Here is a 15,114-nt window from a genome sequence, read left to right as displayed (position 1 = left end):
GCGCTCCCGCCTGCGCCAGCGCCAGCGCCCAGGCCGCGGCTCTCCGTGCTCTTGGGGAAGGGCTTGATGACTGCCGTTTGGTTGGGATTTTCTTTCTTGTTGATGTGGATGGACAGGCGCTGCCACAGGTGCTGCCCCCGGCTGCTCTTCTCGTTCTGGGCCCACGTGACAGATTTTCCATTGGAGCTGAGGAGAGAAGGGAGAGGAAAGGTGACTCAGCGAGGTGTCCAAGGGGCTTGGATGCCGCTTCCCCAATGGTGGTTGCTCATAGGCCCCGAACTGGGGAGGACTTTTCTCATTCTTTCAGGAAACACAGCGTCAAAAAGACATCACGGAAAGAGACCTTGGAAGTGGCTTTCATTTGCTCGTTTTGAGTTAAAGGCTGCTTTCTGTATCAGGCCTTCAGTTTATCATTATCATGAAAATGTGTCAAAGGGGATGCTTGTCCCCTTTGGATGAAGGAGTGTTTATTAGGATTTTGCGGGAGTTCTGAGCCCACCTGTGAGTGCAGCAGCACACAGATGGAAGGGCTTGCAATGTCCCGGCTGTGTGCAGAAGTGCCTGGTACAGGACAGGGGCTTCCTAGAGTTAGTGACCTCAAAGGGAAACATTACCACAAGGACCCAAACTCACCAACAATCATCAGAGAGGAGGGAAGGGGTAAGAGAGTCAGGGATTACAAGGAGGTAGACAGTGGTTCCAGTTCAGCCTTTATTCTGGAGGTTGGTGTATATATAACTAGGGTTTCCTGTCTGAACCCCTAATTTTGAACATAGTTTTACTTAGGTTGCCTTACCTGCTGGAAAATAAAAATTTAATGAACACACGTTTCTAATGAGAACTTCTTTACTTCATAGAAATTCACCTCACAAATTTATTTTGAGTTCTATACTTGAATAACAGTTCAATGAGAGTGCTGTATAATGCCTTCGGCACTTAGCAGAGCGATCTCGAATTAGGATCCTAGTGAATATTGTGGGACTGACAAGTTTTTTAAAGGCCTTTCTCCTTCTTTCACCTTTGTGCTTCCACACAAAGGGTCTGAAAGCCACACTCAAGATCTGATTGGTACCTCAGCCTCAGTGCCCTAGTACTCTCCTTACCACTAAAAGCTGACACAGTAGCTTCTGAAGCTGCAGACCTTGATTCAGGAACTTTACAAAGGTTAGAGAATGTGGCCTGACACTCAATAATTTATTTTTTAGTTTTTATTTTTTAGACGGAGTTTTGCTCTTGTTGCCCAGGCTGAAGTGCAGTGGCACCATCTCAGCTCACTGCAACCTTGGCCTCCTGGATTCAAGCGAATCTCCTGCCTCAGCCTCCCAAGTAGCAGGGATTATAGGCATGCACCACCATACCCAGCTAATTTTGTATTTTCAGTAGAGACCAGGTTTCACCATGTTGGTAAGACTGTTCTAGAACTCCTGACCTCAAGTGATCAACCTGCTTTGGCCTCCTAAAGTGATGGGATTACAGTCGTGAGCCACTGCGCCTGGTCAGGAATGTTATATGAGGAGATTCTGGTGTAGTTTCCTATCACAAAGTAATCCAAGATCTCTGTTACTAGGGGGTCTGGTATTGTCAGTCAAGACAGCTCTGTTCTAGGGGCTGTGACCAACAGAGAGCCTTGAGCAGCCTGACAACAAAAGAAGTTGAAGACTGCAGTTTTATCATCATAGCCTATGCTTATTAAACTAAATTCTGCATAAGACTCACCTATGGCATTTGTCAAAGATATAAGATGTGACCCCAGGAGAGTCTGATTGTCTGGATTGGCTTCCACGGACCTATGCTTTTGACAAGCACTCTGTTCTTCTGCTCCCTAAGTATTTCTGAAGCACTTTGTTTCTCAGATTCTTTCAGAAACTGAGAAACTCTGGCAGAAAGCCATCCTTTTTCTCTAGATCCCCATCGCTCCCCTTGGTCCCCCTTACTGGAGGGCTGGCTTGCCTTTGAGGGGCCGGGGCCTGTACCTCATTTGGAATCCACCAGCCTTGAGGCTGCCTGACTGGCCCTGCAGGATCTACTCTGTCTGAGAAACCCACTCCCTTGGTAACAGTCTGACATTACTGCAGCTCTTTTAATGACATGCTTTTTGCCTCTTTCCACACTGCTTCCCATTTCTTTATCTGTTCCTTTCTACTTCATGGTCTTTCTTTCTCCGCTCTTTCCTGTGAAATTTCTTTCCATGTAATCTATCCAATGTATTGTAGTCTCATGTCCTTCAGAATCTAGGAATATGAGCTACTTCCATCCTACCCTGCCCTTCCTGGGAAAGATAAATGAATCATTTCCAGGTTTGGAGGTTGCTGTGCATCCACAGTAGCAGAGGGGGCATTGCCGAACAGTTGGCGTTCCTTTCTAGTAGTTTCGGGGTTTATTTTTCAATTTTGCATTAGCCTGACTTGCATGTATTACATTTCTTTTTCCCAGGTGTCTACTAACTTCTGGAATATGGCAGAGAAGAAATGGGCCAGTTTATTTATAGGATTTGATTGGGAGGATGGTTGCCAACTACACCCTTTCTCCTAACAGAAGGATAAGAAACAGGTGTTTCGAAAGGTACAATTATTCTTCCAGGTCACTAAGTCCCCTTTTAATACAAAGCATGGGCTTGAAATCAGAAGACTAGCTGGATTTATTCCACCAACTTTTACCCTAGGGACACTCTTGCTCCTAGTACAGAGAGGTTTTGCAAACACTAGCTTTTAAAGGGTTTTTTTTTTCTCTCTCTCTCTCGAATGCCTTTAGTTGAACATGATGGAACATAACTTTGAGTGTTAGCAGTAACAGTCTTTGGAATCACCTGTAGCTATGACTCAAAACATGATAGCATGTTGCAAAACCTCTAGGTGAGTGTGTGATGAGGGAACCATCCTAATTAACCAATTCTGTACAAAGTATTGACATCTTTTTCCTGGCCGTGCCTTTGCTTACAGTGCCCATGGCCATAAGGGAGAAAGAGCACCAGACCATCTGAATAACAGTGAAAGTGGACACAGGAAACACCAGACAACCAGAGAAATGGAGTCCAAATGTGAGTACTTCATTTCATTCTTTTGAACGTGAAAGATTTTTTTTTCTCTGAAGTAAATGAGAATTCTTAAGAAACAAACAAACAAACAAAAACTCCCTACTCATGACATTATTCTGTTTATTAGTAGAATGTACATTCCGTGAAGACAGAGATCTTATCTATCTTGTTCAGTGACACTCAGTATGATCTTAATAAGCATTTGATGGATGAATAGGATTTTTTAGTTAACAGGGCCACTGTGGGGTGTCTTGGAAGCTGCAATAGAATAGAGATCCTAAAATCCGGTTCTTATTCTGGTTCTGCCATCCTGGATATTTGGAAAGGAATAATCTTTTTAAGCCTCAGTGAGAAGCAGACAGTGTCTCATTTAGTTAAGGTTGTTTTGAGATGAAGTGAGACAATGTAGGTGAAAAAAGCTGGTAAAGAGAAGGTGTCTAAGGATGTTCAGTTTTTGTATTTTATGTGAATACAACATTTCAGAAAATAAAAGGTAGACTCAATGTCATTTTGAACCCTGGTTTAAGGAACAGAGAATTCAGTGCAAAATAAAATATTTGGTAAGCCATAAAACCTTTCAGGTTCTTTTTCTTTTACCTGACCAACTGTAATAAATATTGGAGTTCCATGATCCGTGGCCTCTTTTCACACCCTAACTGTCTCCGTGGGTGATCACCTCTACCCCATTAAATTCCAAATTAACCTTCTTCCTCAAATGCTTTTGCATTGCGCTACATCCTCTCTTCCTTTTTGCTTAAGCGTATCCTCTTGTTTTCTTATTTTATTTTACCTTAATTGTCTTGTCTTAAAGAAAGCTTTCCTGACCTTGCTAGGCTAGATTCCTATGGTCCCTGCATTCAGGCATATAATAACTCTTTGCTATATGTCTATCTCACCTGCTTGGTGGGACATTATGAAGGCACAGACAGAGGGTTTGTTCTTTCCTATATGCCCAGTAGTACCCATGCATTGTTTAGAACATGGTAAGTGCTCAGTAATATTCTTGGGCCAATACTTGAGTAGATAAAATACAATTCATTTTTAAAATTTATACTGAATTGTTTTTCTGTTAGAATTAAGTTTTTAAAATAATTCAATGTTAATGAAACTATTTTGCCTTATGGATCTATTTTTACTTCTTATATACCTCCCTTTAATCAATAGTACTCAGTATCTACATATTTAAAATTTTCATTAAATATGAAAATACAAAGCTTGATATCTGCCATGAAAATCGCAAAATAATTACTTCTTTAGAACTCATATCTGTCTCAGTGAAATTGCTCAGTGGTGAAATCTTATCGAGGCAGTAGTGACAGTGGAAAAGAGAAAGGACCCAGATTCTCAGTCTAGGATCTGACTCAGAATGATGTTGAGCAATTCACTTGCCACCTTTGAGCTTCTTTCTTTATTGGGGAAAAAAAAAAAAAAAAAAGAATAGAAAGAAAGAAACTGCCCACCTTGCATGATGTCTGGGAAAAAACAAAAGGATAATACATATGAGGGTACTTTATAGAGCATAGCCCTTCTGCAAATGCGAGGGGTTATTCATTAACATTAAATCTTCTATTTGGTTGAACTAAGATGATGTATTTATCGTTTAGGCTGAGATTTTTTTTCAGCATCCATATTATATGTTTGTCCTTAGGGACTGATGTAAGAAAAATGAAAGGAAACTTTTCTTTACCCGTTTATGGCACGTCACCTTCCCTCACTGAATATTTTAGACATTAGAAAAGAAGAGGGAAAGAAGAATGGAGGAGAAAGGGACAAGATGAAATGATCTGCCACATCTGAGGAGGGGGCCAAAAGTAACTTCTTGCTCTCTTCCAGGCACCATTTAACCCTTTTGCAATATATAATATGATGTCATCTAATGTTCTGTTATAATTATTTGTTCTTTATTTCTGAAAAACAAAAAGCATATCAAAAATGTTATTTCAGGATTAAGTTTTTTGTTTATTTGTTTCATTAGTTTTTGTTTATATTTTGGGTCTGCCAAAATGGCTCTTTCTATCTTTATTCTCAGAGGTTTATTTTTCCTCTTTTTCCCTTCCATATCAGACACTTAGCAAATTTATTCATTTTCAAGCAGGCTCTGAATGTCATGTCAGTGACCTCACCCAGTTTTCTATTCCTCTGCTCAAATCTGCAGATATTACAGTATTCTGCCATGGCACACCATCATTAGGAAGCAAACATTAATAAGGGGACAAAAGAGTTTGACCATCAAAAAAGTCTATGGAATTTATAATTCAATACAGGAATACAATGTTAATGTATTCACAAGTGTGACAAAAATGAGGATGGAAAGGAATGTACTGATATGAAAACTACTGTGGAAAAAAAGACTTTTGGGTTTTTCTTATCAGGATTAGAAGAATTCAGAGAAAAAGTTGTTCACTAAGGAAAGAAGTTTCAAGGAAGGATTTGCAAATAAAGTGGGTATTAACGAGGCCTTAAAGTTTGGGGATGTTAAAATAGCATGGATAAGTGAATCTCAATTAATACATGTATTGCATATATGGAAAGGAAAGTAATTCTACATGCCTAATCCCATGAAACTCCTCCAACAGCCCTAAGTGACGTGGATTTTCACTTCTCTCTTAAGTAGCAGTGGTTGCATGTTTCCATGATAATTCCCCCAGATAATCTCTCTTACCAGGCATTTAATCCCTAATAAATTCCTGGTGGGAGGGGAATCACTCAATCCTCTCTTAACTAGTCTTTGGTTTAACAGCAACAGGAAGCCTTTTCAGAAGCTACATGTTCTTTCACGGTGGGTTATTAAAGTGCTTAATGGTACTAGTACAGTTGCTACTTTCCCTGAGTCCTCCTAAAGAACAAGCACCTTAACAAAGGAGAATATGACACGGGAGCTTGTGCCAAGCATTGGAATTGTGTTGAGTCATCACAGATATTTCCTTCTCAAATCGAACTATTTATTTTGATCCTCAATTCTGTTACCTGGACTCAGCCTCAAAACTAAACTACTCTAACTGGTATTAGTTGGTAAAGTCATACAAAATTATAGCTAGATAGGAGGAATGATCTCTGGTGTTCTACAGCACTGTAGGGTGAATATAGTTAACTGTAATTTATTATATATTTTCAAGAAGCTAGAAGAAAGGATTTTGAATGTTCACAACACAAAGAAATGATAAATGTTTGTGGTCATCACTATGCTAATTACCCTGATTTTGTTATTACACTTGGGATACATGTAAGGAAACATTCCGTATCCTATCAATGTGTACAATTATTAAGTGTTAACTAAAAAAATAAAAAATCCCACTAAACCGCTCTTCATTCTGACATTTAAGTTCTAGGTCTTAGCTGAGATGCTTTAACAAAGATTAGAAAGAATTTTAGATTTTTGTACTTTTCTTTCAAAACAGGAAACAATTTTTCCAACAATTACTATAAAGCTCAATTATAATCTAGTAAATAGAGAACAAAACCAGACACAGCTGTTTTGTGTCTAGAAGCTGCTGCAGTCAGGAAGACTTTGTGGAGGAATTCAGCTTCATTTAAACCTTGAATAAAACATGGAATTGGGATTGGTGGCAAAGAGGAGGAGAATCCTGGAATGATAATAGTTTCCATTTTAACAGAACTTTTCAGCTCACAAGGTGTTTTCACCTATGTCATCATATTTTACCTTCATAACAGCTGTCTAGGGTAGCGTTTATCAAATAGTATTTTTAATTACTTATTTACAAGTCTGTTCCCACACTAAACCTGGAGCATTCCAAGGGAAGATGCTACATGTATCTCCTGTGCTTAATATGGTGTATGGTACAGAGTAGTGCAGAGGAGTGTTAGTGAAATAAAGTGAACTATATGATCTTGAATGTTTGAGACAGACAGGTATTATTAACCTTCACTGTAGATATGAGAAAGGAGGCTTATGGAACTTAACTAAGTTGCCCAAGTCAAAGTAAATGGCAGGACAGTGCCCCAAATCAGACGCCAAATCCAGAGTCATTCCCATTGTCTCTGTGCTGAGTGCCAAGATACACACATGAACCAAGGGGCTAACAAGACATACCCTTGTGGAGCATCCAAGAAGGCAATGCCCCAGGTTTTGCCCATAAAATAACCTGATAAATTCTAAAGCTCTGCATCAACAATGCTGAGATAAATCCTGAGGAACTGTAAGATAAAAGTTGTCCCAGGATGTTTAGAATGGTTTCTGGGAAAATAATTTCTGTTTAGGCAAAAGATTCCTTTCTGTCATAGAGCACCCCAGCTGAAGCTTGTGACTTAAATCTGATGTATGAAGGGTATGTTAGTTATGAGGCTTGAATCCTAGGTGCAGATTCACCACCAATATGTTTATTGTCTGGTGAAGTCTCTTGGTTTAAGAAGGAAGTTTCTTGGTTATCATTTTTTTTTTTTTTTTTTTTAATTGGATAAAATGGACACATGCCACAGATATAAGTCACTAATATCAGTCAGTTCTAGTCCCATTTCCTGTGGAATTCTTGGGATGCTGAGCACTATATCTTTGCACTATTAAAACAAATTTAAATCTACCATGGACACCATTATTTTGCTTAGTGTCAATCTTCTTGGTTCCTCACAGACAATAGAAATCTTTCCTTTCTCTGGACCCTTAGGAAATTAATTGGGTACACAAACATACAGCTATTCCTGATTAATATTTACTTTTTTCTTACAATTGTAATATATTGGCTTCTGTATAGACACACACACACACACACACACACATACGTTTCTGATCCCCTCATTTAAATTCTTTTAATCTTTAAAAATATCTGTGCATATGTGTTGTCATATACATACTATTAAATTGACTACAAAATTGAGGATTAGAGAGATTCAAAGAACTTGTGTGCATAAAAGTCGAAAATACTTAAGGTATAAACATCTTGGTAAAGCCAAGATTTTTGATAAGCTACTGATTGTAGGAGAATGGAAGACAGTGTGTGTAAAAGTATAGTGTGCTTTGAAGGCATGTGAGACACAGTGGCAAAAAAAGTTTTTAAAAATGATTAATAATAAATAATGTTTGTGTTGAAGAATCAATTCAAACTAACTCATTAAACATGAGATTAGATAAAATGATTAATTTAAAATTTCAGAGCACTCAGCTTTGCTGAGTTACTTGCGTCTACATTTCAATATTACCATTATACATAATGGGAATATGCCAATAAGATTAGTTGGACACAATTCCAAGATTTTATCCATATGTTTAGGTGAGACTAAATGTAGAAAGTGTCCCTTAAAATTCACTTCCCTTTCTAGAGCATACAAGTTTGTACTTGATGACTACATGTCAGGCTGTTCCCATTTTGGTTTGGCATTTTCCATTAGAAATGATTTTGATTTCCTTTTTCCTTTTTTACAGAAAATCATAAGCTAGCAAATCTATTGTTTCAAATAAAATATATGCATATATATTGTATATAATTACTGAATTATCTACAAAAACTATACATTTGTGCATAAATGTGTGCATATAGATGTGTGTGTGTGTACATATATATGTCTATTTACAAAATGTTTTTCACAGGCAAGGACAGCAGCCTCACACAAGGTTTTGACCAGCTCCTCCTTTTATTCAGTAAAAAGAGTATTAGATAAGAAGAGAATTGAGCAGAAACTGTGATGAGAGAATCATAGAATTCAAGTATTCCTGTTACATTTACGTATTACATTTTTTACAGGCTAAGAACAGAGACTGTTCAATTTAATAATATAAATGTAGAATATGTTCAATTTAATATAAAAATAGAACATACTCTGAGTAGTTAGTGATTCTTTCAGAAAAATAAGCAAAGATAATTAGAAATCTGGTTAATATTTGTGGTACTTAATAAGGCTAGTAAATTTCTATTCCAGCCACCAAACATTAGCTAATTCTTTTAGTTTTTGCTGGTCTTATAGGGATTTATCTGGGAAAATGCTTATAATAAGATTTCAAGGATTATTATAAGGTACTCCTCATACATAATTTTCATGCTATGTTTTTTGATTAATTTTTTTATAAAATTAATTGGCAAATGGTATAGAAACTAAGAATGACAATAGATGGTTCATGAATAAATGGTTTCAGGGTCAAGTAAATTAAATTAAACTAATTTCTGATGAATTTGTCAACTTTTTGTGTAGCTATTCACTGAGAAGTTCCAAGAAGGGCATACGTGCATATGTGTTGACTCCATTATTGTTAGCCATAACTTCGTCCCTGCTTCCCTCCAATCCTGACCACCATCCAAATCTTGGCCTTATTTTTGGTACCACAGATTTAAAATGTTAATGTAGACTATTGCTCTTTCAGATTCCATCAGAGTGAGTTTTATTTCTTTATTAAGATTGTCATTTCCTTTAGGGTGGAGATTATTTTATACTTCCCCAAACTCCCCATGGTCCCTAAAACAATGCTACCTACATACACAAAAATTATCCGGGCACTTTTATTAAGTGATTGATTGAATCAATAGACTCCTCACACTGTTGGGTACTGAAGATGTAAAAGTGAACAATACATTTTTGTTTTGTGGCCTTAAAAACCTCAAGTTTAATGAGAAGACACAGGCAACCGGATAGTATACAATATCAGATGTAAAGGTAAAATACATTAGAATTATGAAGTTGGGTAGAGTTTAGCTAGACTAAGACTTTTAAAAACGTCAAGGAAGAATGGACATTAGAGTTGGGTTTTGAAACCTGAGTAGGTTTGCTTGGTAGAGCAGGAATGGGAGTTCCTTCTCCCTGGAAGAAGATGGATAGAAAGAGAAATGAAGGATAATTCAGATAGAAACACAGCATGTCTTAAGTCTTAAGATGTGCTGTTGTAGAAAATAGTCAGCATGTTTGGAGAATTGTATGATATCTGGGATGTCTGGAAAGGAGAACATATGTACAGAAACAGAAGGAATAATGATCACATTTTTAGGTTAGGGTTAGTTTATGAAGAACCTTGTATTCTGAGTGCATGAGTTTGTATTTTTTTTCCTGCGTGGCTGATAACATGGTGATTTTAGTGTGTGGACTGCAGAATCAGACTGAGTTGGACTCTAATATGGGCTTTACCAATTTTTTTTATAAAAAAGATTAAATGAGCAATCATGCAGATAAAGCCTTTGACATAGTGTCTCATGTATCTAAGTACTCAATAAAAGTTGGCTGCTTTTCTAGGTAAACATGGGAGAACATGAATTTTAAAACAGGGAAATTATGTCATTGAATTTATTCTTTTGTTATCATTAGATTTTGTTTTACTTACTTTTCCAGAATTGATTTTTGAGCAAACAACCGTGGTGGCAGGGTAGAGAAAGACAAGACAAAATAGTAAATACATAAAAAACAACCTTTCTAAACTGGGTGGCCTTGGATAGTAAAAGCACATGCTAACATTTATTGAAAGCCTATTGTGTGTCAGGCAATATGCTAAGTGTTGTACTTATATAATTCCCTTTGATTTTCACAGCATCATCGTAAGATACGTGCTATATTATAATCCGAAGTTTATAGAAAATGGAGATTAAAGAGTTGAAATGGCACTTTGAGGTCACACACTGGTTAGTGCCAGAACCAGTTTATTGAAGTTCCTTTGATTTTATATTTTTCATGAGATTGCTCTACTATGCATGTTATTTTATTTGCCTGATCCTTATTTTCCTGTGTGTAGCATGGAAAGAAAAAAATTATACCTTCTTTATATGTTCTTGGGAGAACTTAATGCAGACCCTCCATGAAGGGACTTAATATATAGAGTGTGTGATACATGGTAATCATAGCAGTGTTACTAATTCTTCTTCTTCTTATTTTTTAGAATATGTTAGAATAGTAATATGGAATTGACTTTGGAGATAAATAAAGTGAAGATTATTATAGAAATTATAATCTATTCTCAAAAACCAGCTGGCTTCTATTGTCTGTACTGGAAAGGCAGAATCTTTCTCTTATCTATGGATTTTAAATTATATAACTATATGCCTTATACTTTCTGAATACTCACATTGGATCTGTTATTATGTGTTATTCTATTACTTCTGTTTGTACTGGTATAAACTATAGCGTACGATAAGAAATGGGGACTTAATCTGAGGCATAAACTCTCCTGTGTTACAGGGGTTTTATATTGCATTGTAGTTATCTGTTTTTCTGACTGTTTCTCAATAGACTGCAGATTTTCAAGGGCATTAGTCATATCTTGGTCATCCATTTATCTCTAGAGTCTTTTGAGTGTTTGGTTCATAATAGGTGCTTAATGAATGAGCTTTACCTGGAGGAAGAAATAGTTGAATGAATGAAAGGCAATACTAACACAAGACATTATATTTGGGGCTATCTGAGGTCCTACTCATTTAACAAGGACTATTATGACATGACTATTACCAAATTCTCTAAGGCTTTATTAAACATTTATATGTACTAAAATTAGATGCTGCATATCACAGGTGAAAAATCAGTGACTCGATTAAAAGTTAATAGTTCACGTAGCTTATATCACAAAAGAGTAATGATAATAATTCTCTCTTTGTTCAAAGAAAACCCCACACCACCCTCCTTCCTTCCAGCACTGGAGTGGGACTAGAGATCTGTGGATTTCATTTGACTGAGGGAGCCCTTCCTCAAAGGGAGAGTAGGAGGCTCAGAATGTTTTCGAGTCCTACATGTGCTACAACATGAGCACATCAGAAAGCAGATTCCAGCCGGGAGTGGTGGCTCATGCCTGTAATCCCAGCATTTTGAGAGGCCTAGGTGGGTGGATCACAAGGTCAGGAGTTCGAGACCAGCCTGGCCAACATAGTGAAACCCCGTCTCTACTAAAAATACAAAAAATTAGCCAGGTGTAGTGGTGGGCACCTGTAATCCTAGCTACTCAGGAGTCTGAGGCAGGAGAATCACTTGAACCTGGGAGGCAGAAGTTGCAGTGAGCCAAGATTACACCATTGCACACCAGCCTGGGTGACACTGCAGACTCTGTCTTTAAAAAAAAAAAAAAAAAAAAAAAAAAGCAAGTAAGCAGATTCCAAGTACTCCAATGCCATGCCCCTGCTGAGACAGAATATGATAACATTCAGTGTTGAGGTTTCAGTCATTCCTGAGGCTGGACCATCTTGCTAGGAACTCACACGGTAACAGGGTTTAGATAATTTCAGTTCTTAGAGCCACCTCCCTGTTTAGGACTCTCTTTCACTTCTCCTGCAATCAGGAGGATTCTGCTCTGAATCACACTTAGACTGTCCACTGTGAAAATATGAAAAGATGACAAGTTATACTATATTCAGACATAAAGATAAAATAACCTCTTCACATAAAGGGAAAACAGCAGTATATTTCAGGAAGCTAGTGTGCTATGGTTACATATTATATTCTCATTCCTTTCCCAGCATGAGGGTTGAGGGAGGAGGGCAGAAGTAAGGGAGCATCTGTCTAAGGCCCTGCTAATGTTACAGATCAGAAAATAATGCTTTGCTCTGCTTCAACTGTAAACATTGTGAACTGCTTTCTTTCCCCACCAGGCAACTTGGCTCCTAGATAATCACCTTAGGCATGAATTCATGGAGTACTGTCCATTCTACAGCTTCATTATAGAAAACAGGCAAATGAGATGCAGAGTGACACTCTTGGTTTTCTGTGGTTGTTTGAGCTCCCCTTAACCCCTCCCTGAAACTAGTTATTCAATCATGGCCACAGAAGAGTCCCAGATGTTTGCAGAGTAAATGTGATGCTTGGCTTTGACTCCTGGAAGCAATAGGGGGTGGAGTAGGGATGAATTACAAAGAAAGACTTTATTAGTTGACACTAAAAGTACCTATAAAAGTCTCAAGTACATAGAGTTAACCTTTCTTCAGCCCTTCCATTCAATTCCTGAGTAAGCAAATTTGGATTAACTACTGCAACCCCTTACTTAGAAACTGTTTCCATCACAGTTATCTCCTCTCTGACATCTTTTTTCTTAATGTTCATTTTAAACTTATTTCTCCTGGATAAATATTATGTGTGTGCAGGCATGTATGTCTGTATTTATGTGAACAAATGTGAAGCTGGAAAAAAAGATACCAAGACCTTGTGAATTTTGGCCTCTCTTTTCATATGTCTCTAGGCCTTTTCTACTCCCTAAGGGAAAGCTTAAGCATGACAGGTCTTTCCTCTCTCTCTCTCTCTCTCTTTCTCTCTCTCTCTCTCTCTCTCTCTGTGTGTGTGTGTGTGTGTGTGTGTCAGTTTTTATATGGTGCTAAAGAAATGCGAAGAAAGAGATATTAGGAAGGGAAGATCATTTGTTCCCAATTAACTCTGCTCATCTGTGTGGCTGAGGTGGATGATCTAACACAATCGTATTTATTGTTGCATGCATTATTCCCCTCTGCTCCACCAGGATATATCAACGTAATAAGCCTTTCAATTACCTTAGCTATATCCAAACAAGAGAGGAAACAAAAATTAAATGATATTTTGCTGTTGTAGAGAAACTCAGACCATTCTTGCTGGAGATTCATCAAGTGACTACCTTTGTAAATCTGGACCTGACCCAAGGAAGCCTGGTGTGTTTATCTGGGATCTCCTACTCTCTGTGCACTACCCTCTCTGTCCCTTTCCCCTCATTCTCAATCAAGACAGCCTTGAGCAAATCTAATTTCTGGGATGATCATATCTAAAGCTCAAGTATTGACTAAACACTGCTAAAAGTATTGCATGGCATAATTGAGACCAAATGCTTGCCACAAACAGCTCCATGTCATCTCCTACATGAATGGATTACTCTAAAGTATCAGTTCATGCACTGGCTTCATTGAGATGACCTAGGAAACTTGTTACATGACAGATTCCTAAGTTATATTGCCCAATATTTTGCCTCAGTCTGTTTGATAGTCAGCTAAGTTTGCCAGGTTTGGGAACTCTAGTTTTAGACCTCAAATTAGAAGGCATTCTAGGAAGAGCCCTTGAGCACTCATTTGGTGAAGTCACTTTCACCTTGTCCGGCTTACTATGGTGCCGTCTGCCTAATTTTCAAGGATAGGAATTATGCTACTTTGTTATATCTAAGTGGAATGAAAATAGGAACCCCAATAGCATTCTGTTGAGTCACTCCCACAAAATGATCCTCTGAGATTCATTTTGCAGATGCACTGAGATCCAAAGATAGCTATATAAAGGGATTGTGGGCATATGGCCATCAGATACACCAATGTGCACACATATATGCCTACACATGTACACACACTATCATTGCGTTGTCTCTGAGAGTCATAGACAAAGTTGGCCAAGCCCTTGGCCAGGGCTATTATGAATGATTGCTCAGACTGTATGCTGAACAGTTCTGGGCACCATTTTCATAGACTGCAAGGTGAATAGTCCTCCAGCAGTTGTGTAATATGGTGGGCCTTGGAAAAATTTAGTCATTATTTTGAAAGCAGGAAGGAGCCCACCACTGAGGAAGCAAACACAATGTTTGTGGTGAAATTTCAACAAGATTATCTTCTCGTTATGTAGTTAGGTCTCAAGCTCTGCTCTCAGCACATGCACACGCATATGCACACACTCTACTTATTGGATTTTTTCCTTTTCTCTAATCCAGGATGATATGCAAAAGTTTTCCTTCCATACCTCTACACCACAGATGGATTGGGAAATGTCACAACAAATTAGAAGTGAAGAGTTAAGTCATGGCAAGTGACTCCTCAACTCAAGGCTCCTTCAACATTCTGGAACTGTTTAATGTCAATCTTGACTGTCTTTGTCTCCAGGGCCCTTTTCTTTTTTCTTTTTCTTTTACTTTTTTCTTTCTTTCTTTTTTCTTTTTTTTTTTTTTTTGAGACATAGTTTTTTCACTCTTGTTGCCCAGGGAGGAGTGCAATAGCGTGATATCAACTCACTGCAACCTCTGCCTCCCGGGTTCAAGCAGTCCTCTGGACTCAGTCTCCTGAATAGCTGGAATTACAAGCATGTGCCACCATGCCTGGCTAATTTTTGTGTATTTAGTAGAGATGGGGTTTCACCACGTTGGCCAGGCTGTTCTTGAACTCCTGACCTCAGCTGATCCACCCGCCTCGGCCTCCCAAAGTGCTGGGATTACAGGCGTCAGCCACCGCGGCCGG

General features: G+C 38.2%; 1 protein-coding gene across 1 annotated transcript in view; it reads right to left on the bottom strand.

The window, feature by feature from the left end:
- GRM5 (glutamate receptor, metabotropic 5) overlaps positions 1-15,114 on the bottom strand; it is a 610,214-nt gene that overhangs the window by 4,767 nt on the left and 590,333 nt on the right. Inside the window, exon 10 of the mRNA XM_011984895.1 lies at positions 72-186. Coding sequence (XP_011840285.1) covers positions 72-186 — 115 coding nt within the window. The remainder of the gene's footprint in view (positions 1-71; positions 187-15,114) is intronic.

This window comes from Mandrillus leucophaeus, unplaced genomic scaffold, assembly GCF_000951045.1.
Source record: "Mandrillus leucophaeus isolate KB7577 unplaced genomic scaffold, Mleu.le_1.0 Scaffold276, whole genome shotgun sequence".
Lineage (NCBI taxonomy): Eukaryota > Metazoa > Chordata > Mammalia > Primates > Cercopithecidae > Mandrillus > Mandrillus leucophaeus.
This window is presented reverse-complemented; position numbering and strand designations above follow the sequence as displayed.